This window comes from Pelodiscus sinensis, chromosome 13, assembly GCF_052426305.1.
Source record: "Pelodiscus sinensis isolate ZL-2025 chromosome 13, ASM5242630v1, whole genome shotgun sequence".
NCBI classification, from domain to species: domain Eukaryota; kingdom Metazoa; phylum Chordata; order Testudines; family Trionychidae; genus Pelodiscus; species Pelodiscus sinensis.
In genome coordinates, this window is record NC_143064.1 from 47,407,083 (window position 1) to 47,431,345 (window position 24,263).

A 24,263-nucleotide genomic window follows, 5' to 3' on the forward strand; every position below is an offset into this window, starting at 1 on the left:
CTGGAGGGGTACAGCTGAGGTGCAGGAGGGAGAACTTGAAGAGGGGATACTCACTGGAGTAGGGGGGCAGTGTTACTCCCTGCTGTGGTAGGACCATTGGTGCCTGGGATGCAGCACACGTCAGTCAGTGGCTCCCAGGAAGACACCCACCCCCGGGCTGGGAGCTGGGGCCTCGGTGGGCGGGATCCAGCACCTACGACTTACAGGGGCAGGACCAATAAGGAAGACCACCAATCAGGGCTCTTCCTGAGCCACAGCTTCTCTGCTCTGCAGAACTGCCAGACAGTGCCTGTTACCTGTAGAGAATGAGTTTATGTTAATGAGGTCACCAGGACCAGGATTGGACTCACCTGGGTCCAAGTTAAAAAGCCAAAGCCTGAGCCTGGCAGTGCAGGGCTGCTGCTGACCCTCTGCAGCTTAGCTTCTCGGGGCACGTTGGAAGTGTCACTTTTTTACCATGGAGAATCAGGGTTGATGAAGCCTTATCTTTTATTGGACTTATGTTTTTGCCCCGAGAGTCAGATCTATACATGAATAATGCATCTCATTCTACTGCAAGTCCTAAATAACGTGAAATGGTTAAGTACAATGGAAGAATACATGGAGTGCGTCCTCCAACTCTAGAAATGTGTACGGGGTTGGTTTCCGTTGCAGATCATTGCCCTCTAGAAGTCATCGGAATTGTCTGGCACGAGGACCAACTGTTTGAAACATACAAACCAGGTTATCATTAGGAACAGTAAGAGAAATTGCTTAAAGGGGGCTCCTCTGGTATTAGGGACTAATAAGGAATCCAACTAGGAAAGGGACCAAGTGTCAAGGTTATACGACTGCGCCGCCTACTGGACACCAGCAAATGGCAGCAAAGCCATTGAAAGCTAAGCCCCAGGCATTCGCTTGGTATGTGTGCAGCAGGAGTAAGGGGCGGCCCCTTCCTCTGAGCCCTGAAACTAGGGGCTATAAACTGAAGTGACTAAACCAACAAGCAGCTAAAGAATCCAAAGGGCAGCAGAGGCCCAGACCAGCTGTGTGAAAAGGGTTCTCCCCATCCCAAGGGTAGGAGAAGTGATGAGATTTCGTTTCAAAGATTATTTCCCCTTCTCTTCAATATCAATAATTGCAGGTTACTTTGCTCAGTCTGCACTCTCTAGCAAGAGCTCATTAGCCACGGTTTTAGACGAACGCCTTTATACGGCCTAGCTCATTGGTCTAAAAGAAACGCAGATGAATTAGGCAGTTGCTTTTAATATTCTAAACTTGTCCATTTCCGACCAAGGCAACCACACTCTGAAAAGATGCCTTAAAAAGATGTGAGATCAAAGTGTTCAGAGCTGAGAATTTGTGGTCATCAGTGTAATAGGAAATCTGGGTAATTTGTATTGCTCCTGGTCTCCACTCTGCCTCGTGAGGATGCAGGATAGGAGCAGTGATCCAAATTAGGATCATCTCTCCACAAGGTTTCCAGACAGCCCATCTCCCCCTCCCCCCACAACTGTTTCCTTCTGCTGCCTTGTGCAGTTAAACTGAGGTACCACAGAGACTGGGGAGTGGGAACCCGCCTCTCAATTACCATAATTTACAGTAAGTCACTTACTAGCCCCCACCAAAGGCAACAGGAGATTTGGGCGGCACTGCAGACCTATACTGGATTTTTCCCATCCCGGGGGGGGGGGCAGTTCTACCAACCTCCCCACCGTGGAGAGCTATTCCCATGGCCCTTCTCTCGGGGAGCTGGACTGAAGAGTGGCCACCGTGAGCAAAGCCACCAATACACACAGGCCCAGATCTGCTCGAGGAGGAAGAGCCGTTGTCAGCAATGAACCACATGCCAGCTACCAGCACCAGGAAGCAAGGATCAAATTGGGTACGAGAATACATAGGACTATCCTAGATTTATCCAGGGGTGATGAACCACAGGGAGGGAAACCCCCACGTCCTGTTCACACTGCTGGTCTGCCCCGCCCCGTGCTGACCAATGGCGTGGCATGGTCCTTGCAGCCTGCATGTTTTCAGCCAGGAGATCCTGTTACACTCCAGTTCTGCTCAAGTGTTCTTGCCAGGATTTCAGAATGACTGTTAGATGCAGCACAATCTAGACCAGTGGGGCCCAAACTTTCCAGTTGCCCCACCCTCCCCCCTTTCCAGAAATGAAATCTGTCCACCCTTCTCCCCCCCCCCCCCCCCCCGATGGCACAGCTGGTTCTGCAGAGGAGTGAGGGCTGGGGACAGAACTGGGCCCAGTGGGAGCGGGGGTGGCCAGGGAACCAGGGCAGAGCTGCACTAAGAGCTGGTCTGAGAGCAGAGTGAGGGTCGGGCCACCTGCTCTGGGAATCAGCACGAAAGCAACAGACAAGCCCAGGCAGTCCTGTCAATAAATTATTTAATGAGGTTACAGGCCTGCAGAGCACGGCTGCCCCACTCTAGCAGGGTGCAGCAAGGCGCACCAGCCAACCAGAACGCACCGGAGCTGTAGAGCGTGGCCACTGCACCACATCGGTCTTCACAGAAGACATTGCCTCAGGCCCAGACGCTAGCAGTCAATGGTACCCCTAGATCACCAGGGCCCACCCGCTCAAGGGCCTGTGGTCCCAATCCACACGTGGCAAGACATCCCGACTCAGGAGGTGAAATGAGTGAAAGGTGACAGGATGCTCTTTAAACTGCACATCTTGCAGGCTGTGCTCGCGGACGGAGGCAGCCCTAGAACGGGAGTCGCTTCAGCTGCTCATAGGTGATAAAAAACTGGCGGGCAGGTCAAGGAACTGGGCCAACATGCTCATGCAGACACACGCCCGCCAGGCCCTGCTCCCCAGCCCAACGCAGCCAGGAAACCAGAGCAGCCCCACCCTCAGAGCCAGCAGGGAAACCTCCTGGAGCCCCAGTGTCCGTCACTCCACAGAGCTCACCGGCAGACATCGGTCCCCTCTCCACAGAGCCACGGCCCACAGCTGTGAGGGACATCCCACTGGCATCTCCCTGGAACCTGGGCTTGCTGGGGCTCAGAGCCCAGAGCCTCAGTAGAGGCCAGTGAAGGCCTGGGGTCATCAGGAGCCCAGCCCTGGCATTGCTAGGGTTAATCTGTTTGTGTTAGGGGGCCCACCTCGCACACCAGGTCCCACTGCAGAACGCTACGGGCACACCCAGCCCTTGGGGGCAGGACCCATGCTGCAGAGACTGCCACCTCCAAGCAGGGACAATTCCAAAAGGAACATACCTCCAGAAGCCTTCCTTGGTGGGGGGCAGTGGAGGAACCTGCGGGGAAGGCAGGCAAAGCCCCGGCCATTAGAGGGAAGGCGCTAACCCAGCTAGGACAGCACAGGGAGGAGTCCCTACCCCCAGGGCTCAGCTGGCTGCCTCTGCCTGCAGGGCATTTGCTTTCCAAACTGGGAGGGGACACTTCAGAGAGTGACCAAAGGACCAGTACCAGACCGTGCAGAGCTTGTGGGGCAGGAAACAGCAAGCACAGAGCCTGTTCCAGGCACCTGGCCCAGGCAACCCAGGGCTTTCCCAGCCTTCATCCCAAAAGCAGGCCCTGCCCAGAGGCTGCCAGCCCTGAACGTCTCAGGGAAGATCTGGGGACCCTCAGCCCAGCTCAGGGCGCTGACTGCCGTGATGGGCTCCTTAGGATCACGAAGCCAAAGCAGAACACGCAGCTAGTGACACGAGGGGGCTCAGGGCTAGCCACTCAGCCGGCTGCATTAGAAGCCACAATGTGCACCCCCCAGTTTCTCAGCCATGCAGCTGCCTCATAGCCAGCTCCAGCCGCTGTCTATGGATGGCAGGAGTCGCCCTGAGGGGGCCACTGCCGGGGAAACGGAGGGTAATAGAGCCCCACCAGAGTGAGACCCGTTGGCTTTGTGCCGTTCTGTGTCCTGCTCGCTCCAGCCAGCAGCACCTGCGCTTCCTCCCCGTCACTCCGAAAAGGATACAATGATGTTCCAAGGGCCAAGCCGGAGCCAGTTGGGCCAGAACCCTTTGTAGAGGGCAAAGAAGCCCTCGCTCTTCCACGTCTGGAGGAGAGACAGACGGACCATCAGACGGACACACACGTGGTCTCCCCTCCCCAGTGTTGTGGCACCCTCCCAGACCGAGCTGCTCCCAGGTAAGATATTCGCCAAGTGCTGCTCTAGGAAGCAGCTGGAGGCAGTTCTCTGGCCTGTGTCCTTAGGGATCAGACTAGGACACAATGGTCCCTTCTTGCCTTAATCCAGGATGGCAGCCGGGGCCGCCCTTGCTCAGGAAGCTGGAGGAGAGACAGCCAGAGCCCCATGGCACAGAGCAGGCCATGCCCCGAGTCCATGCTCCCTGTGCGGCGACACACCCAGGAAAACTGCTCCGCAGTTGCTGCCTTTCACTGCCGGGGTGGGACATCGAAACGTGTTCCGGCTCAACCCGGCCCTGCCGGCTGCGGGTCCACCTCCCAAGGAGACAGGCTTCCTACCTTTAACAGGCCATCCAGCGTGCCTTTGTAGAGCTCCACGCTCCCCACTATGGCCCTCTGGTTCATCATCCGCGTCCGCACCACGTCCACTGGGTTGGAGGCCAGGGCTCCGGCCAGCCCGCACGTAAAACTGGAACTAAATGCACGAGAGCATCAGGGGCTGCTCCGGGCCCAGGCTGGCGACAGGCCTCAGACAGACACTGGGCCTGAGAGCACCAGCCACTGCGCAGCTAACGTGCTTTGCTCAACCACTCTCCCGCAGTCTGTTGCCATGGGAAACGCCGAGCGCAGGCAAGCTGCGCAAGCCACCGAGGCTGACAGAGCATTTATCACTGCAACCAGCTCCTGCATCCAAGCCCCAGCCGCTGTGGTCACCTTACTGGGTGAGGCTCACCAGGTAACCAGTGAACTGGTGGCCTGGAGCAGTCTGATGCGGGTGGGAGGCGGGCTCAGCCCAAGCAGCACCGCCCCTCCTGCCTACGGGATCCCAGTTAACCTCACATTTACCCGGTTACCTTTTGAAATGGGATTTTACAGCCCTATCCTAGCCCTGGGCCGGGGACAAGCTGGCGTCTCTCACCAGGACCCCTGCAGACCTGCCAAGCGCTGTGGCACTGGCGTCACAGCTGGTGGGTTTTGGAAGCCTGCAGGTGCAGGGCTGGTGCTAGGGACACTTTCCCTCCCCCAGAGCAAGCGCTGAAAGAGCAGGAGACTTTCCCGGAGAATGGCAAGGGGGGGAGCAGGGCTAAGGCAGGCAGCCTGCCATTTTCCTTCCTTGTCCTTGCTCTCACTGCACCCTGCTGGCTTCCTCCCTCCAGCCACATGGTGCACGCTTGGCCTGTGCCCCACAGAACCCCACAGAACGCTCCCACTGAACCACTCTGCAGCAGCAGCCCAGAAGCAGAACCAGGGTGGGGGACAAGTAGCTAGAACTCTGGCAGCTCATTTCACATGCTCTACACAATCCCCACTCCTCGCCCCTTCGCCGCTCTTCCCAGAAGCCCCCCAGAGACTCTGGCTGGGAGATCTGCCCCCGGGAACTGCTCACTACAGACCTAAGCCGTGGCTGCTGCTGCCCACCTGGGAGGATCTAGCCAAGTGGCTGGTACTGCATTCCCTACAAGCAGGAAGCGGGTGCCCGGGCTGCACCGCACACGCAGTCACATCCTGCCTGTCTCCAGCAGCGCCGCCTGGCAATGCCTCCCCCCAGCACACCCCCATGCCGCTGAGCCCCGGGGAGCCAGCCTGTGCCGGGTGCAGAGGGCATTGCAGATACTCACACAAAGTGGGCGAGGATCGTGTCCCCCATCAATCCAGAGAGGATCAGGTGCTTCTTGGTGATGTCGTAGACTGGCAGCTCTACCCCAACCACAATGGCAGCTCGCTGCGCCGTGGGGACCACCCCCTACCGAACACAAGCATTCCAGTCACTACTGCAGGCAGGGCCCCTCCTGCAGCCATCAGCCCCCTGGCTGTGCCATCCAGCTGCTCCCCGTTCCCCCGCTGCGCCTGCCTTAGATAAGGGACATCCCCGAGCCCTTCTCCCTTTGGGCACGACTCCCCAGCCCGGATTGAGAGCTATTCTCCCTCTGCCCTGGGCTCACTTTGCCAGCGCCATGAACCGTCTCACCACTCTGCCCCTTGCTCTGTGGCCTGGCTGCCCTCACAGCCACACACCTCTCACTGGGCAGCACCTGCAAAACTAGACGCTAGCCGAGCTTAACCAGGAGCAAGATGCAGCCAGGCAGGGGCCCCGCTGGGCCAACCCCTTCCTGCCAGCAAGGCCAGGAGGTGCAAGACCCCCGGTCTCCCTGGCACCGAGCCGACGCGTCTCACTAGCTCTGCACAAGGTCGCTGTGGCTTGAGAGCAGGTTATAAAAGAGCGGAAGGAAACGTGCACCAGCCGGACAGAGCCACCTGAGCTGACTGGGAAGCAGCCCCGGAGGCCGCCATGCACACCACATGTTTGCACAGCAAGGGAGGAGGAGCTCCTGGCTCAGAGAAACACCAGGGCCAAGGACGGGCCAAGCAGCTGGCCCGGTGAAGGCTGCCTCGCATCGGCGCTGTAGAGAGGCGTATGGCCATCAAGGCAGGGGAAGTCACCATGTCACCCAATGGAAACGGCTCTGGCAACCGGGCCAAGATGAACACGTGGCCGTCAGAGCACAGCCGCCCGCACTGGCCTGTGGGAGGTCCATTTAAGACGCCCATTGCCCCTCCCTGCTTCATGTCTAGCCTCTTCCCTACCTCATCCGCTTCTCTGTAATGATTTCCAGCCTTGGCCAGCTCCAGCATTAACTCACCCCCACGCTGCCAGTGCGCCAGGCTGAGACCGCAACGGCCGGCTCGGCTCAGCACAAAGCGGAGGTGGCAGGAGGCAGCCAGGGAATGCCAGCTCTCAGAACAGGAGAGAGGCGGGGCCAGGGCTAGCAGCACCCACTTGTGACTGACCTGGCTGGGCACTGTCTCCTGCCTGCAGCACGCGCCCGCGAGACAGACGTTTCCTTCCTGTTCTATCCTCTCCTCCCCGCTCGTGTGCGTTTGTCTAGAGAGCAGGAACAATCTTAGCAGGAACCGCTGAGCCAAAACCAGCAGTGGAGCGACTCCTTACAAGGCTCTGGAGTAAGAGACCTCGGGACGAGTATCTTCCCTCTGCGGGATTTTACTGAACGCAAGGAAGAGATCAGGGGAACGCTCCCTTTGGGAAAGCCCTCTAACTCGGGAATCCCAGCACTGGGCCTCTCTCCAGTGGGGGTTGCTGGTTCAAGTTCACGGAAGGATTTCCATGGCAAGGTCGCTATGCTCAGGGCTCGCCAGCCGCACTGTCCGGCGTTCTGCGCATGCGCAGATGGCCCGAACCCGGCTCTTCTGGGATATAATCTACTCGCCATGGGTGAGTAGATTACATAGATTGTCGAGCCCTGGCTACGCTACAGGCAGGCCAAGGTACCTTACCACAACCCCTGGCAGTGCAGCTAACTCCTAGAGGCACCAACAGTACCACACCGGCTCTAAAGCATCTCAGTGCCTTTGAGCTCAAGACCCTGTCTCCACAATCCACCCTCCCACCAGGAAGCTGCCCTCCTGCTCTCACTCCTAGGCACGGGGCAGATCCCAGGCAACAAGGGATGGGGGGTTTCAGGCCAGACACGAGGCAGAGCGGAGGCTGGTGCAAGGCAATTCATGTTTTTACCCTCCAGTGTTTTGGTGAGGAGATTCAGAGGAAACACCCGCTGACAATGAAAACTCCTCCTGCATCGGACTGCTGTGCTCAGCCTAACCTCACATGGGGGTGACCCAAACCCACTCAAACACAGGCTGAGTCGCTGGCCAAGAGGGGAGGAGCAGAGTCCTGCAAGGAGAAGCTGGCGGCTAGCCGCAGGTTAGCACTTCTACAGCTGTACCCTCTGGGAGGCTGCATGAGGGGACCTGTCCATTCCCATCCAGTTTGGACAGGGTGCCCTTTGCCACAAGGGCAGCAGAAAACAGCAAGGCGGCACCTGGCCTCAGCCTGTTCCCTCTACAGCACTTCACTCGCTCCACGGGACAGCAGCATCCTGGGAAGAGGCTGAACTCAGCACCTGGCTTCAGTCAGCAAATGCATGCGAGGAAGCAGCTTGCCCTTGTGCTGCCGGAGTGGAAGGGACTCTCACAAGTGGGCGCTTACCCTCCAGAGCCCCCGGGTGCCTTCCTGTTGGTAGATATCGATGAAGCTGCCAATCATGCCCCCCTGGAATAAGCTGCCTTGAGCCTGCATTCGAATCTGAAAGGAGGGGAGAGGTGTTACCAGACAGAGGCTGTTGGGCAGAGTTGGGGTAAGAGACGCAGCTACCACGCAGGAGGGAGCAACAGCCGAGGACAGCAGAGCAACATCCAGCCGGCCTGGGAGAATTATTCAGGAGCCAGGCCTGTGACCTCTGAGTGGCGGCTCGCCGGGGGACTGGAGAAAGCAGAATCGCACAGGACACCTAGTGCTCAGAGGTCAGGCAAGGAACCCAGCCAGGGAAGCAGAGTCTCTCTCAAACAGAGCTGAACCCTGTGTGAATTCCAAGAGACACTCTGCCGGATGAGGCCTCCGGACTCCCTTGGCCTAGCATCAGGGGAAGGAGCCAGGTGGGCTGGGCTCTGCCATCACCCCGCAGGACTGGAGTAACAGGGATTACAGGTCAGAGGGCGGCGCATTACCGGAGCTGCGTGGGGTGGCCACAGGAAAAGGCTTGTGGCATGCCTGGCGACTGGCCAACACTCTTAGCCCTTTGCCCCGTACACCCATGTTGTGAGCACGTCCTCCATCAGCCTGGGGCGCCAGAGCATCTTTCACCACAGGGTTCAAGGGCTGCATTTTCCAGCTCCTCCCAGCACTGGGCTGATCCCTCACATTCGCTCTCCCACCCCTAGCTAAATCCACCAAGGCAGCACTTGCTTTCTACCCAGGGGCTGGAGGGCAGTTGCTCCAGCTGGAAGACATGCTGCTTCAAGGGAAGGCATCAGCCACATCATCCCTCTTGGGAGTCCCATAACACAGGCTACTCTTACCTTCAGCACATCTGTTGGGTTGGCCAGCGTGGACGAGATCACCCCTGAGACCACCCCACAGATCATGTTGATTAGCAGCGTCTCATCTGAAAGCAGACGGGGAGGGGGGAGAAGGTCAGAGCCCAAAGACACGGTGATGCAGGGACCTACCAGAGAAACTGAAACGCTGGGGAAGGAAGGAAGGAAAAGTCCAGCTCCCATTTCAGAGAGCGAAGCTTCGGGGTGCAGACACCAACTAGTGAACTGTAAGCTGTTGGCAAGCCTGCCCCCTAGCTGCCAGAGCCTGAAGGCAGTAGCTGGGACAGGCAGGCTTCAGCGATATTCCACCGGGGAGAAGGCAGGCTCTGATGTCAGAGCCTGGCAGATCAGGAGAAAAGCAGACTGCCAAGCGCCTCATTTCTAGACACAATTATCTGTCACTTCAGCCTCCCCGAAGGCGGTATTGTGGGTTGATTTCACGGGCGCAGTTGAGCTGAAATCCTTAGCGGCTGCCTCCTAAGCGCACAGCCCAGAGACCGGGTAGCCCAGACAGAGCGGGTTAGGGGCAATTAGTTCAGAAGGAAAAGCCTCCAGGCCCAGAGTTAGAGCAGTGGTTATGCTGGGAAAGGGCAGTGGTACTGACCGCAGCACTCTCCAGAGGAGACCAGGCCACTGGCAGCCCCAGCCCTGCAGGGAAACAAACATTTAGGACTCAGTACCAAGCTGGAAGTGCTGCAGCAGCAAAGGAACACAGGCAACTTGTGAGAAGAGCCCTGTGCGGCTACCAAACACATATCCGCAGCCGATCAGCTACATGGGCCGCGGCTGGAGGGTGGGTCTCACACGTGGGCAGGGCTCTGCTTGTGACCCAATTCACCTTCCAGGGAGTTGGATGCAAGGACGGACCGCCACTCATGAGCTAGGGCAGCGCCTGGGAGTCAGCGTGACTGCGTTCTATCCCAGGCCTGCTGTGGGCAAGTCCTCCTTCATCTGTAACTCTGGGGCAATACTAACTCACCTCTTCTGGGGGGACTGCAAATCAAATCCACCAGAGTCTGGCAAATGCTTAGAGCTCGGAGAGAAATGGCACTGGAATTTTACTGCTTCGGTATCTAAGTGGGGCAAGTGGAGAGTCCGTGGCCTGCCTCAGAGCAGCCAGGAAAGCACATTCCAGGGCTGTTCTCTCACACACTCTGCAGGAAGGGACAAAGTCACAGAGCTAAGGGGACAATAAGGTCTGAGCAAAAGCTGCTCAGCACAAGGGTTCAAAGCCTCTGCCAGGGAGATGGGAGAGGTTAGTTAACCAAGCCTTCCGCTGCTGCTGCCTTGGAGACAGCTAGGAAAGCAGCATGATAAATAAGAATCACATCCTTGGAGGAAGGTGGGGTGTTATCAAAGCCAAACTTGAGAATCTTTCCTTTCCCCACCCTTTTTACTGGTTAGATGGGGAATACGGGGCCAAGCACATTAGGACCTCTATCGGCTGGCGTTACACAAAGAAACCCCCAGTGTTGGGACAGCAGGGAATGGAACACAGTTTAGCTTCTTTGGGATTTAGCAGCTGGGCAAGGTGGAGAAGGGAAAGAGCCGAGAAATGGAACGGGTGGGGGGCTGGCCTCACGAGTTCACATCATGCTCTGTGACCGCTCCAGAGGCAGCTCAGAACGATGCTTCGCTGGCACTGACCTTCTAAGCGATCTACAAACAAGCGCTTCAGGCTCTGGTAAATGCCGATCTTTATGGTGCCATAAGATGCCTGTCTCAGCAATGCAGGAGCAATCCTGCAAGGGCAAGTAAACGCAAGATCTAGTTACATGCAGCACACTCCCCGGGGGGACAGGCCCCAGTGCACCTCCCAGGCACAGCTCAGCATCACAGGCCCCTCAGGATCCATGGGAACAGAGGGTGCTGCATGGCAAGGAGTATGTTGGCCAGCATGGTGGTTCAGACAGACCCTGCTTGCACTGCACATGGCTCATGGCAAAGTTCAAAGGTTATGGAGCGCCACGCTCACCCAGACACAGCTGGGTCTGAAGAAGAAAAGGAGAAGCCTGGGCCCGTCTGTCTGCATTCTAGTGCCTGACACAAAACAGCTTCCAAGAGGCTTGTCCAGGAGACACTCGACAAGGAGGCAGAGTTATTCCCGCCCTTCTTCCTCAGGGTGCAGTTCAAACAAACAACAAAGTGACCCTCTGTTACACGGACAGCAGCTCCCAAGGGGTGCTTGTACCACACCCATGCCTAACTCCAGTGAGAGGCAAAGCGCTCTCTGAGGAGTAGGACTTCCCATGATCACGGCACGGTGGTGAACTGGGAACGCACCTCTCAAGGAGCCAGACCCGAAGACATTTAACAGGCTTTTGGAGAAAGAGCCAAGGAGCTGCCCTGCCTGCCTCCTCCACACAGAGACTTCCCAGGTCTTTATTTGGATATTTTAGACCAAGGGTGGGGAACCTCAGACCCAGAGACCACATCCAGCCACCGACTTGCCTGGATCCAGCCTGCAAGCCTGAGGGATCCCCAGCATTGGGGGGCCCACACTGGTGCTCCAGCCCCCGCCACTGGGCTGGAGTACACAAAGTTTACTAGGCTGGGTCTCCCTAGGCTGTGGTGTGCAAGGGGAATGTGGGGAGTGTCTTCTCAGTTCGGGGTCTGGGGGCCAATTCAGTGAGGGTTTTTGGTTTTCTGTGGGTCAGTGGCCCGCAACACAAAAAAGGTTCCCCGCCCGTTTTATACCCAGACATCTTGGGACACTGACCAAACAGACTGGCTGCTGGAAAGTCCAAAGGCCAGAAGGAGGTCAGCCCAGACTTGCAGTGACTGGCTGCATTCCCAGGTTCTTTAGCCCCCACTCAGTAAGAGAGGTGCAGAGATGGCTGACTATGGGAGAAGGAGCACACGGCCACAGGTTAGACTGTAGCCCTCTCTTGAAAGGATGCAGCAGGGTAGTGAGAGTGGGAAGGGAGACTGCACACACAAGGTATCAAGCAGAGAGCCTTTTGCGGGTAAAGGGAGGCACCAAACCTTACCCGGAATAGAGCGCCAGAATCCCCTCCTCCTTATAGATGCGGAACAAGGCATGGAACATGCCCCGGTACTTGATCTCTCTGAAGCGGGCATCAATGCTCTGCCCTTGCACCTGCAGGCGCGTTTTGGTGAGGTCCACAGGAAAGGTCCCTACAGACGCAGAAAGGCTCCAGTCAGGCTGCAGTCCCTGCACCATGAGGGGAAACTACACCCCAGGAAATGGACTAGCACCCTCAAGAGTGCAACCACCAGCCAGGTCTCTGGTGCCCGGGGGGCCAGCCTCTCAAGCAAGACCCCTGCATTAGAGCCCTGAAGAAACAGCACAGCCTCAGGCCACAGAGCCCTGCTGCCTGCCATCCCACCCCCTGCCTATTGCTTATATGACAAGGCCAGACACAATCGCTGGGATGCTCGCACTGGCTTCTGGCACCCCAGGCCAGAGAACATCACCCTGCAATTGCTGCACTGGAGCTACCAGGCCGGGTGCACTGCAGCGGGTGGGTCAGGGTGACACAGGGAGCCATGCCTGATGCGCGGGGCAGGGAGCAGCCTGTCCTGGGTGGTAGAGTGACCCCTCGCGTCCCGGCTGGGTGGGACCCAGCTTCTGTCAGACAGAGGCACCTCTTTGTTGTGTGGGGGAGCAGCTGCAGAGATCCCGCCCCCCCGCAGTACCCCCCCCCCCACGAACCGCCCCTCCCCCAGCCAGCCCCACAGCGCTCCCTCCCCCGGATCGCCCCTCCCCCAGCCAGCCACGCAGCGCCCCCCCCACGGGCCGCCCCTCCCCCAGCCAGCCCCGCAGCGCCCCCCCCCCCCACACGGGCCGCCCCTCCCCCAGCCAGCCCCGCAGCGCCCCCCCCACGGGCCGCCCCTCCCCCAGCCAGCCCCGCAGCGCCCCCCCCCCACGGGCCGCCCCTCCCCCAGCCAGCCCCGCAGCGCCCCCCCCCCCACGGGCCGCCCCTCCCCCAGCCAGCCCCGCAGCGCCCCCCCCCACGGGCCGCCCCTCCCCCAGCAAGCCCCGCAGCGCCCCCCCCCCCACGGGCCGCCCCTCCCCCAGCCAGCCCCGCAGCGCCCCCCCCCACACGGGCCGCCCCTCCCCCAGCCAGCCCCGCAGCGCCCCCCCCCACACGGGCCGCCCCTCCCCCAGCCAGCCCCGCAGCGCCCCCCCCACGGGCCGCCCCTCCCCCAGCCAGCCCCGCAGCGCCCCCCCCCACACGGGCCGCCCCTCCCCCAGCCAGCCCCGCAGCGCCCCCCCCCCACGGGCCGCCCCTCCCCCAGCCAGCCCCGCAGCGCCCCCCCCACGGGCCCCCCCTCACCGAACTCGGCCACGAGGGAGGCCAGCCCGCCGTACACGAAGGGTTTCCAGCTCAGCGCGGACATCGCATGGCGGGGCGGGGCCGGCCGGGCCGCTCACTGCTCACGGAGGCGCGCGCCGCAAACCGACCGGCAGCCGGCACGACACTGACCCGCAGCAGCAGCGCGCATGCGCGGGGCGGGACCAGGACGTCGCTCCGTCGCGCCTTCCGGACGGTGACGTGAGATTGGCGGCGCCGGGCTCCACCTTACAGAAAGGGGCGGGGCCGGGCCACGCGCCTTCACCCCCCCCCCACTTCCGCCCAGCGTCGTGACGTAGAGGCGCCAATCTCACGTGTTGGGGGCGGAGCTTACTGGTTTGGACCAATTGGGCTTGTACCGTGCGGTTGTCCTGGCAACCCGCTGGGCACGAGGTGGCCCCATGACTATAGGAGCAGTGCCTGCGGGAGGGGCAGGGTGTCACCGCATCCCTCCCCTCACCCTTTTCCGGACACCATCCCTACCCATCCTGGCTACTAGCCCTTGACAGACCTGAGCTCCATGCATTTTAGTTCTTTGTTGAACCCAGTCAAGCCTTAGTCCTCACCCCATCCTCTGGCGAGGAGTTCCACAGGTTGACTGTGCGCTGAGTGAAGAAAAACTTCCTTTGGGTTGTTTTAAACCTACCACCTATTTATTTCATTTAGGGAGCCCTAGTTCTTATATAGTGAGAATAAGTAAATAACTTTTCCTTAGTCATTTCTCCACACCACTCATGATTTTACAGACCTCTATCATATCCCCCTTAGTCTCCTCTTTTCTAAGGTGCAAAGTCCCACTCTTTTTAATCTCTCTTCATAGGAGACCTGTTCCATACCCCTAATCATTTTCAGAACCTTTTCCAATGAGACAACCACATCTATACACAGAATTTAAGATGTGGGTCTACACAGAGGGTCTACACAGAAGGAATAAGATGTTCTCTGTCTTATTCTCGATCCCTTTTTAAATGATTGCTAACACTCTGTTTTGCCTGCCACTGCACACTGAGTGGATGTTTTCAGAGAACTATCCACAATGACTTCCAAGATCTCGCTCTTCAGTAGTTGTAGTTAAATTAGCCCCCATCATATTGTACATATAGTTGGGATTATTTTTTCCAATGCACATTACTTTACATTTACCAGCATTCAATTTTATTTGCCATTTTGTTGCCAAATCACTTAGTCTGGTGAGCTTGTTTTGAAGCTCTTCAGTCTGCTTTGGTCTTAACTATCTTGAGCAGTTTGGCATCATCCGCAAATTTTGCTACCTCACTGTTTACCCCTTTCTCCAGATCATGTATAAATAAGTTGAATAGGACAGGTCCCAGTAGGGACCCTTGGGGAACACCACTAGTTACCTCTCTCCACTCTGAAAACTTGCCATTTATTCCTACCCTTTGTTTCCTGTCTTTTAACCAGTTATCAAATCCATGAAAGGACCTTCCCTCTTATCCCATGACAACTTAGGAGCGATGAAGGATCCCTTGATCTCTTTCCTTACTGTGCTGCTGCTGCTGCTGCTGCAGTGCTGCTAGCTCCAGTGAGCATTGCCCACCCTGACATTAACTCACAGAAGCCTGTAGGGTCCTATTGTGCTGGAAACAGGACAGCTATGCAGAGGAACTGTTCAGAATGAAAACTGATGTGGTCTAGGGTGACAGGAGAACCTGGCCAGCAGGGGACAATGCACTGCCTAAGCCCTGGCTACATGAGCCAGAACAGCACCTTAGTCACGCTAATGGAAATGATCTTAGATGCTCTTTGATAATAAATGTTGCCATTTTAATATAAACTCTCACTGCTTAAAGCACATAAGGAGAGGGTTGGTCACACTGTGCAGTGCTGCACAAACTTCTAACAGACAGCTTCTTTCAATACCACAGATGCTGAGCTTGCGTGACATCCCCTCCTCCCTCGTAGAAGCCATATTCCAGGAACTTAGCAGAGCCCCGTGGGCTATCTATGCTTCCAGCTGGAGTGAAGATTCAGGGGTTCCACAGGCTACAAGCGCAAGGGGAAACCAAACCCGCAGAAGGCCAGAGAGACCAGGAGTATATTTGGACCCCAATGAGCAGAAGCTGAGTAGAGCTCAGGGAATGCACAATGCCCTACAAATAACACTGTGCGCTAGCCCAGCTTGGAAAAATAAAGTGGATTTACTCACTCACTTGGACCCTAGTACACAGGAACTGCAGGGTGATATTTTCTAATCTGCAGCCTGGCTGGATGGCCATAATGGTCCCTTCTGACATCTAGACATTAGCACACTTCAGCAACATAGTACGGGGACCATGGCATGATTCAGCATGAGCAGACTATTTCTCTCCCTGCTCTCCAAGGACTACAAGCAGACTGTACGGGGCCTTTTCCCTCAAGGATTGCCCTGTCGAATAACTGCTTTCAGACCCTTAAAAGAAAAACATACAAAGTAAGAACAGTATCTTGCAATCAGCACTTTGTACAGACAAACTGTCCTGGTTCTAGGGAGAGCTGCACTTCTACACCCTATGGTCTCTGACAGCACATGCCTGAAGTCATAGGCTTTTATCTTCTTGAGGTGGTCTCTGATGGCTCTTCCAGTTGTAGGCCATGCCGTGTGGCACACCACTCTCTGCACCCATAGGGTAGACCCAGCAGGTCTACTAGGCACCTGCAGTTGCTCCCTTTGTGCACTTGTAACCAGCACGGAACACAGTGACCCAAAACATTCTTTTAAACCGAAAAGCATGGTTCAATCTTAACCGTAGGAACAAAGCATTGCATATTTTAAAAAACTGAAGTCTACATGCATGTCTCGAGTCCTGGGCAGACTTACTTCAGAGGCCTGCCTACTGTCTGTTCCTCCGCCCCGAGAGGCAGAGTTCTTTCTAATCAGTTCCCTAGACATGAGCAGCCCTGCCTCCCACAAACTCAGCAGGGGATTGGAGGTAATCCACTCTCTCTCAAATTAACCCCTTGTATTCACACAGCAAATCCCCTTACAGCAATCAGGCGCACATATAGAACAATGTATTGATAAGCAGTCCCAAAATGGTCACACATTGTCTCTCAGGGATCACCTGAAGCAGGCTTTTTGCACAGAGTGGTTTTTTATTATCCCTAGAATAGTTAAACAGCAAGTCTCTGTGTCAACCTCTGCGTACGGTGTCTTGGGCCTGCTGATGCTGCCATGGATCTGGAGGGAGGCGGTAAGCACTGAATGACGTTTAAAACAATAAACTATCCCAACTGCACAATCCAATGCTTGGGAATTCCTGGCAGGAGCTAACGGCCACGTTAGAATTCCTCAGCTGACATACTAGCCCATATAACTTGGATTTAAGACATTCATTGCTGGGGTCAGTCTATACTGGGAACCCGCACCAACAGAACAGATGACAGAGGTTATTTCCAAGAACTACAGGAGCTGCCTGCTCTGCTTGACAACAATGAAGTGCCAGACAGAACTCATCACCTGGGAGGCATCTCACTGTTATTAACACAGGGCATTTACTGTAGATTGCAATTTGAGCGACCGCCCCAGGCCCCAGCCACTTCTACCAGCTAAGGCAAGAGCAGGAGGGTCCCTGGCTCTCCAGTCCCTAGGGAAGGACTGCATTAATAAGGAGCAGAGATATAAAGCTGACGGAAGAAAATGGGGTGCTATTTCACTGCACTCGCAGAGGCATAAATGCTTGGAGATTATTAGGAGAGAGGATTTGTGGCAAGCTTAAAAATGGATTCAACATGTGGGGGTTTCCTCCCCCTTCCAATTATTAGCTACCCACAGTATTTCTCTGCAAGTAGCACCAGGCCTGTAGTTTTGCCCTGCCTGCAGCCACAGGACAAGCAATTCAATAGCGGCTGGAGTCCCTAGAGCTAGACCGTTCTGTTCCCTTGACATGCTGGTCCCTGGTGCTCCTCTCCCATCGCTCGCTTGATCTCGTGCCCCCTAGATATTCCTCTTGTCTGCTGCAGTGGCCTTCTCCCCTCCTGTTCTTCTCTTCAGCCTTGTCCTCCTTCCTGGATCTGCTCGGACCCTTCTGTTCTTGGTGCCCTTTGTCCCCTCGTCTCTCCACAGCTCTCTTGGAACTCTGCCTTTGCTCATATTCCTCCTCCAGATGAGTCCTGCTTGCATGCTTTTGCCCAGACCCATTCCGGGACTGCTGCCGTGGGTTAGCATATTGGTCATAGCCAGAGTCTTCCTTTTCCTTTTTAATCCAGGCTGTGGGAGGGGGCTCTCCTGCAGGGAGTGACCTCTTCACACCTTTCAGGTCTCTCCTCTTCTCCGTCTGCTCTCTTTTCTTCTTCTCTTGATCTGAAATACAGATTGATCCCTGTGAGAGCGACCCCTGCAAGACTGCGGCAGCGCCAACCTCACCTGCTACCGCAGCTTCACACGTGCCATTCATCCTAGAATGTTTTCCTTCTAACTTCTCCAGCTCCTAGCCACAGAAGGCTCCTGGCCTCACCCACTCTTCCCACCCCAGGAGAAAGCCCGCTTCCCAGAGGATTTCAGTTGATACCATCTGCTGTACCAAGCACCCGAGCGCAGGGATCAGCGCAGCCCACCCGTAACACATTTGTGCTGGTTTTCTTTAATAAAAATTCAGATACTCCCACAGTGGGTGTGTTTAAGACAAGGCTGCTTGACTCCAAGGAGCGGGCCAGAGTCCATGTCTAACTATTGGACACAGGACAGTGTACTATACAGCCTCCCTCTGTGCACCCATAGCCAGTCTCCCTTGTGTCAGTGGGAGATTGGCATAGAGGATAAATCCATGAGGTAGTAACTACACTTCATGTATTCAGTCTTCCAGCCACATTCAGCACTGCCCAGTGTAAAATCTGCTCTCCAATATACCCAATGCTGTGCCTGCCCTGTGCATCTCCTCCACCATCCTGTCTCTGATTCTCCTCCATGTTCTTCCCTCTGCATTTCCTCCCATGCAGCAACTTCCACTTCCCACAAGCCGCTCTGCCATTCTCCACAATTACTAGCAGTGAAATAGCGAGTGTTCACACTGAAGCATTAAGACTCCAAAAGAGCTGAAGAGCTCACATCTAAGCCAGTGTTTCAGGCTCTCTGCACACTCAGGCAGGCACATCAGCTACACTCAGTAAACATTTTGAAAGTTCCCTGTAGCCATGAGGGCTTAAAGAAAACCCAAACTTTACCTGAATTTTTCAATACTGTGAACTTAAGGCTAGAAGGGACTACTATGATTATCTAGTCTGACCTGCTGTATGACACAGTCTCACCCAGTAAACTGTTTCAATCCCATAACTTGACTGTCTCCACCCATAGCACACCCATTGGCAACTGTCTGTTTGTTCTGCTCAATGCCTTGTGGGATGGAGGAGTTCTCACATGCCGTGTTCCCAGGATGCAGGTAGGAACATACTTCACCTTTACGCTTTTTCACTGGTACCTCACTGTCTTCTGAGGAAGAGTCCGATGAAACAGGTGGCGGAGTTTTAGCTCCACAGCCTCTCTCACGTAGGACTTTTGTTACATCATCGATATCCTCAGAGTCCTTTGGAGGGCGATAATTAGCGACATGGTCCACCCGAATTGTCCTTCCTTTTATCTGTACAAAAGAAAAGCAGGATATTAGTAAAACTGCCAACAAACCCACAAGGCTACAGAAAGTTGCCGCCACACAGGCAAAAGCCATAGGACTTGAGCTCACGCTAGGGTTGTAAAAATGCAGTTAAAAATGTAACCGCTTAAAAATCTTAGTTACAGTTGCACATGCTGCGCACTCCGCAGTGTAACGTTTAGACAGGCTTTATACTGTGCAGACCACAGTAAAACCTCCACGGGGGGCTGCCGTTAAGGGGGAAGCTTACCAGTTAACCGGTTAACTTCACATCCCTACTCCAATATTGTCATAATAATAAATAATCATTAAAAAAATCAAATGCTTATTAATGTTTCAAAAGCAAATGTTTGTACTTACACAGTCTGTAAGGGCTGTTAAACAACTGTATATTTAACTATTCTAAGGTAAATATGTCGTATAAAAATGGTTAAAATACAAACATACGTATTATCAGGGCTCGCCAAACCGCTCGCCCTGCTCGCCAGCTGCACTGTCTGGCAATCTGCGCATGCACAGATCGCCCGCACCCGGCTCTTCCGGGTTGTAATCTATTCGCCTCGGGCGAGTCAATTGCATTATTTGTCGAGCCCTGCGTATTATAATCCTAACCAAAGCGCAAATCATCAACCACTAACTAATATCACCCACAGATTACCAAAGGATAACTCTACACCCCACGCCTCTGTCATGGGTCTAATATCCCCAAATCCATTCTTAAAAAATAAAATCTATCTCATCAGTCGTACAAAAAATGTGCAAACTAAAAAACAAACAGGGCATAACTATCTCCATGAAAAAGGCGGCCACAGAAGTGCTAGTCACAGAGCATTCACATGAACACATCCTGAAATCAAATGGTACCAGAACATCTCTGAAGGTTGGATCCATCCCATGGGTCATATCTACATCACTTCTCTTGTGGCACTAATATACTGCTGTAATTCCCTCTGCGGACACAAATGCTTTTAACTGCGCACCCTTGGATGTGGAAAGAATGGTGAACTGAAGCTTTGGGAGCCCTAAGGTCATAGCAAATAATAGCCACACACTAGCAGCCAACCTGGGCACAAACAGGACTTCACTTAAAGGCTGGTCTCTTTTCTTTCACATACCAACCTTGATCCCATTAAAGTTGTCAACAGCAAGTACGGTGCTTCTCTGATCTTCATAGCAGATAAAGCAGAAACCTTTCGATTTTCCAGTCTTTTTATCTCGCACCAGATTAATGTTCACAATTTCTCCATATCTAGAAAGAAAAAAGTGAAGTCACAAGACACCAAAGGCCAGGGAAATGACAATTCCATGAAAAACTACTAAGAAAAGTGTAATAGAGAAGGAAAAGCCACCAGCCCTCGAGATTACTCCTGCAGTGACTGAGGTGGGGGGATGTCACAAGAGGCCACGTGTCATCCAATATCAAGGCTTAAACACCAACTGTTTGGCCTCATGCTACGACCTTACTAAACTCCTGAGAATGAAGAATGAAATTCGACTTACTGTGAAAACACGCAAATGATATCACCTTCTGTCAACTCATAGGGGAGACCTCCTGGGAAGAAGACACAAATGTTAATGCTGCTCAGGCTCAACAGGACTGCAGTACAGCTCTTATCCTTGGCCTTGCAGATTATCATGCCTGTCCCCCTCAACCCAATATGCCTCTCTTGACTCCCACACTCTAAGGTACGTCTACACTACAAGGTTTTTGCGTAAAAACCCGCAGAGCGGCCACATCTCAAGCGCGTTTTTGCGCAAGAAAATCTACAGTCAATCGACAGAACAGAGGGTTTTTTGTGGTGTAGGTAAACCTCCTTCTACAAGGCATAGCTCCTTTTTGCACTACAGCTGTTTCGCAAAAAGGCATCTGTGGACGCTCCATCGGAGTTTCTTGTGCAAAAAGAGCCTATCCAAAAAAGCACAGGTGCTCTGATGGCCATTCTGTGAATGACAATCAGAGCTTTCTTGTGCAAGAGCATCCATGCAGTGTGGATGTGCTTTGAGGTGTGGACGCGCTTTTGCTCAAGAAGTTTTTGTGCAAGGATTCTTCTGCAAAAGACTTCTTGCACAAAAACCCTGCAGTGTAGACATAGCCTAAGCGACAATTCTTCAAAGTTTTAAGTCACTTGATTTAATCAAAACCATTTCATAATACTGATGAAGTTCTACAGAACTTCTATTTTAACTTAAAAATGACCAGTAGTCCTGTGTCACTTTAGAGACTAACAAAAAAATATAGTATCATGAGCTTTTGTGGGCAAGACCCACTTTATCAGATGAGTTGGAGTGGAAATAATAGAATCCAAGATATATATAAACAGCAGAAATACCACTTATCAATTGCAGGACCCATGTTAATGAAGCTAATTAAGTGGACTGTATGTGTCCCATTCATAGCTGCCTTAAACATTCGCATTTTCACATCAAAAGCTAACTGGTTACCTTTTTAAACAGGATTTTACATCCCTAGACCAAAATATGAACCTGGGAGGGCTAATATTGTTACAGCACGCAGCAACAGGGAAATAGACTGACACACAGGGCTCATGATACAGAACCTGGGGGAACCAGCACCAAGACTGCTGCACAAATCACATACCCACAAAGATCCAGGCGCTATCACTGTACTCTGCATGCCAGGACACCTTCTCCTGTACGCCCAGCTCTGCCTCCCGCTCATTCAGCTCATTGATCAGTTTCACCTTCGTCAGGGGGCTGCAGGGCAAAGGCCAAACAGTTACCAAGGTAGGGACCTCGCCCTGTCCAATGCCTCCTCCCACTCTCAGCCCCTCCACATATCCCCAGGCAGCCCCCCCCACACCTCCAGTATCCCCTGTGCTGCCCCCCCGCCCCCCATATCCCCACCCAGCCCCCCCCACACTCCAGTATCCCCTGTGCTGCCCCTGCCCCCCATATCCCCACCCAGTCCCCCCACACTCCAGTATCCCCTGTGCTGCCCCTGCCCCCCATATCCCCACCCAGCCCCCCCACACTCCAGTATCCCCTGTGCTGCCCCTGCCCCCCATATCCCCACCCAGCCCCCCCACACTCCAGTATCCCCTGTGCTGCCCCTACCCCCCGTATCCCCACCCAGCCCCCCCACACTCCAGTATCCCCTGTGCTGCCCCTACCCCCCATATCCCCACCCAGCCCCCCCACACTCCAGTATCCCCTGTGCTGCCCCTGCCCCCCATATCCCCACCCAGCCCCCCCACATTCCAGTATCCCCTGTGCTGCCCCCCCGCCCCCCATATCCCCGAGCAGCCCCCCCATATCCCCACCCAGCCCCCCCACACTCCAGTATCCCCTGTGCAGCCCCCCCGCCCCAGGCAGCCCCGACCTACTTCATGGCGGTGGCTGCTCAGCCCAGCTCTCGCGCACGCGCAGTTCCCGGGCGCTCCGGAAGGGCAGCGCGCGCCCGGCCCAGCAGTAAGCCCCGCCCCGGGGCGGAGCCGCGCGCTCCTCGCTGGGGGGGGGGGGAGGCGCGCGGGCCGGATCGAGCCCTACGGGGCAGAGGAGCGAGGGGCGCAGGCACGTGGCCAGCCCGGCCCCTGATCGCCACCCGGCACGTGCTGCCCCCGCCCGCCCCGCGCCCCCAGGCCCTGCGCCCCATCACCCCACCCAACGCCCGCCCTGCGCCCCACCCCGAGCCTCATCACTGCACCCTGAGCCCTGCGCCCCATCACTCCACCCAACGCCCGCCCTGCGCCCCACCCCGAGCCCCCAGGCCCTGCGCCCCATCACTCCACCCAGCGCCCACCCTGCGCCCCATCACTGCTCCCCTAGGGCCTGCGCCCCATCACTCCACCCAGCGCCCACCCTGCGCCCCATCACTGCTCCCCTAGGGCCTGCGCCCCATCACTCCACCCAGCGCCCACCCTGCGCCCCATCACTGCTCCCCTAGGGCCTGCGCCCCATCACTGCTCCCGTAGGGCCAGAGCTCGCCCTGTGCCCCACCCCGAGCCCCCAGGCCCTGCGCCCCATCACTGCTCCCATAGGGCCAGAGCTCGCCCTGCGCCCCACCCCGAGCCCCATCACTGCACCCTGAGCCCTGCGCCCCATCACTCCACCCAGCGCCCACCCTGCGCCCCATCACTGCTCCCCTAGGGCCAGAGCTCGCCCTGCGCCCCACCCCGAGCCCCATCACTGCACCCTGAGCCCTGCGCCCCATCACCCCACCCAGCGCCCGCCCTGCGCCCCACCACTGCTCCCCTAGGGCCAGAGCCCACCCTGCACCCCACCCCAAGCCCCATCACTGCACCCTGAGCCCTGCGCCCCATCACCCCACCCAGCGCCCGCCCTGCGCCCCACCCCGAGCCCCCAGGCCCTGCGCCCCATCACCCCACCCAGCACCCCACCCCGAGCCCCCAGGCCCTGTGCCCCATCACCCCACCCAGCGCCCCACCCCGAGCCCCCAGGCCCTGCGCCCCATCACCCCACCCTGCGCCCCACCCCGAGCCCCCAGGCCCTGCGCCCCATCACTGCTCCCCTAGGCCCTGCGCCCCATCACCCCACCCAGCGCCCCTAGGGCCTGCGCCCCATCACTGCTCCCCTAGGGCCTGCGCCCCATCACCCCACCCAGCGCCCGCCCTGCGCCCCACCCCGAGCCCCCAGGCCCTGCGCCCCATCACTGCTCCCCTAGGGCCTGCGCCCCATCACTGCTCCCGTAGGGCCAGCGCTCGCCCTGCGCCCCACCCCGAGCCCCATCACTGCACCCTGAGCCCTGCGCCCCATCACTGCACTCTAAGCCCCCAGGCCCTGCACCCCATCACTCCACCCAGCGCCTGCGCCCCATCACCCCACCCAGCGCCCACCCTGCACCCCACCCCGAGCCCCCAGGCCCTGCGTCCCATCACTGCTCCCCTAGGGCCAGAGCCCGCCCGCCCTGCGTCCCACCCCGGGCCCTGCGCCCCATCACTGCTCCCCTAGGGCCAGCACCCCACCCCAAGCCCCCGGGGCCTGCGCCCCATCACCCCACCCAGCGCCCGCCCCGCGCCCCACCCCGAGTTCCCAGGCGCTGCGCCCCATCACTGCACCCAGCGCCCGCCCTGCGCCCCCAGGGCCTGTGCCCCATCACTGCTCCCCATCACTGCTCCCCTAGGGCCAGAGCCCGCCCCACCCCGAGCCCCCGGGGCCTGCGCCCCATCACTGCTTCCCTAGGGCCAGAGCCCGCCCTGCGTCCCACCCCAAACCCCCAGGCCCTGCACCCCATCACCACTCCCCTAGAGCCAGAGCCCGCCCTGCGCCCCACCCCGAGCCCCATCACTGCACCCCAAGCCCTGCGCCCCATCACTGCACTCTACGCCCCCAGGCCCTGCGCCCCATCACTGCACCGCAGCCCTCAAGCCAGCACAAATGCACAGT

At 56.7% G+C, this 24,263-nt stretch overlaps 2 protein-coding genes across 3 annotated transcripts; both read right to left on the reverse strand.

Annotated features, from left to right (window-relative positions):
- Positions 1 to 2,363: 2,363 nt before the first annotated feature.
- Positions 2,364 to 13,513, reverse strand: SLC25A14 (solute carrier family 25 member 14). 2 transcript variants are annotated; one of them, XM_075896643.2, is made up of 10 exons: positions 13,297 to 13,513; positions 11,986 to 12,133; positions 10,643 to 10,737; positions 8,978 to 9,063; positions 8,109 to 8,204; positions 6,893 to 6,986; positions 5,722 to 5,846; positions 4,442 to 4,577; positions 3,930 to 4,010; positions 2,364 to 2,742 (listed from the first exon to the last, which is right to left on the reverse strand). In XM_075896643.2, exons 1-10 carry the CDS (start codon positions 13,358 to 13,360, stop codon positions 2,726 to 2,728), a joined length of 942 nt encoding a protein of 313 aa, XP_075752758.1. In that variant the 5' UTR covers positions 13,361 to 13,513; the 3' UTR covers positions 2,364 to 2,725. The 2 variants fall into 2 exon arrangements, with proteins under 2 accessions (XP_075752758.1, XP_075752759.1); XM_075896644.2 differs by lacking the exon at positions 6,893 to 6,986 and having other exon boundaries at positions 13,297 to 13,511.
- A 2,874-nt stretch (positions 13,514 to 16,387) lies between these two features.
- RBMX2 (RNA binding motif protein X-linked 2) lies at positions 16,388 to 22,373 on the reverse strand. The gene is made up of 6 exons (XM_075896641.2): positions 22,244 to 22,373; positions 21,499 to 21,614; positions 20,400 to 20,451; positions 20,019 to 20,148; positions 18,707 to 18,887; positions 16,388 to 17,614 (listed from the first exon to the last, which is right to left on the reverse strand). Exons 1-6 carry the CDS (start codon positions 22,246 to 22,248, stop codon positions 17,151 to 17,153), a joined length of 948 nt encoding a protein of 315 aa, XP_075752756.1. The 5' UTR covers positions 22,249 to 22,373; the 3' UTR covers positions 16,388 to 17,150.
- Between the last annotated feature and the right edge of the window lie 1,890 nt (positions 22,374 to 24,263).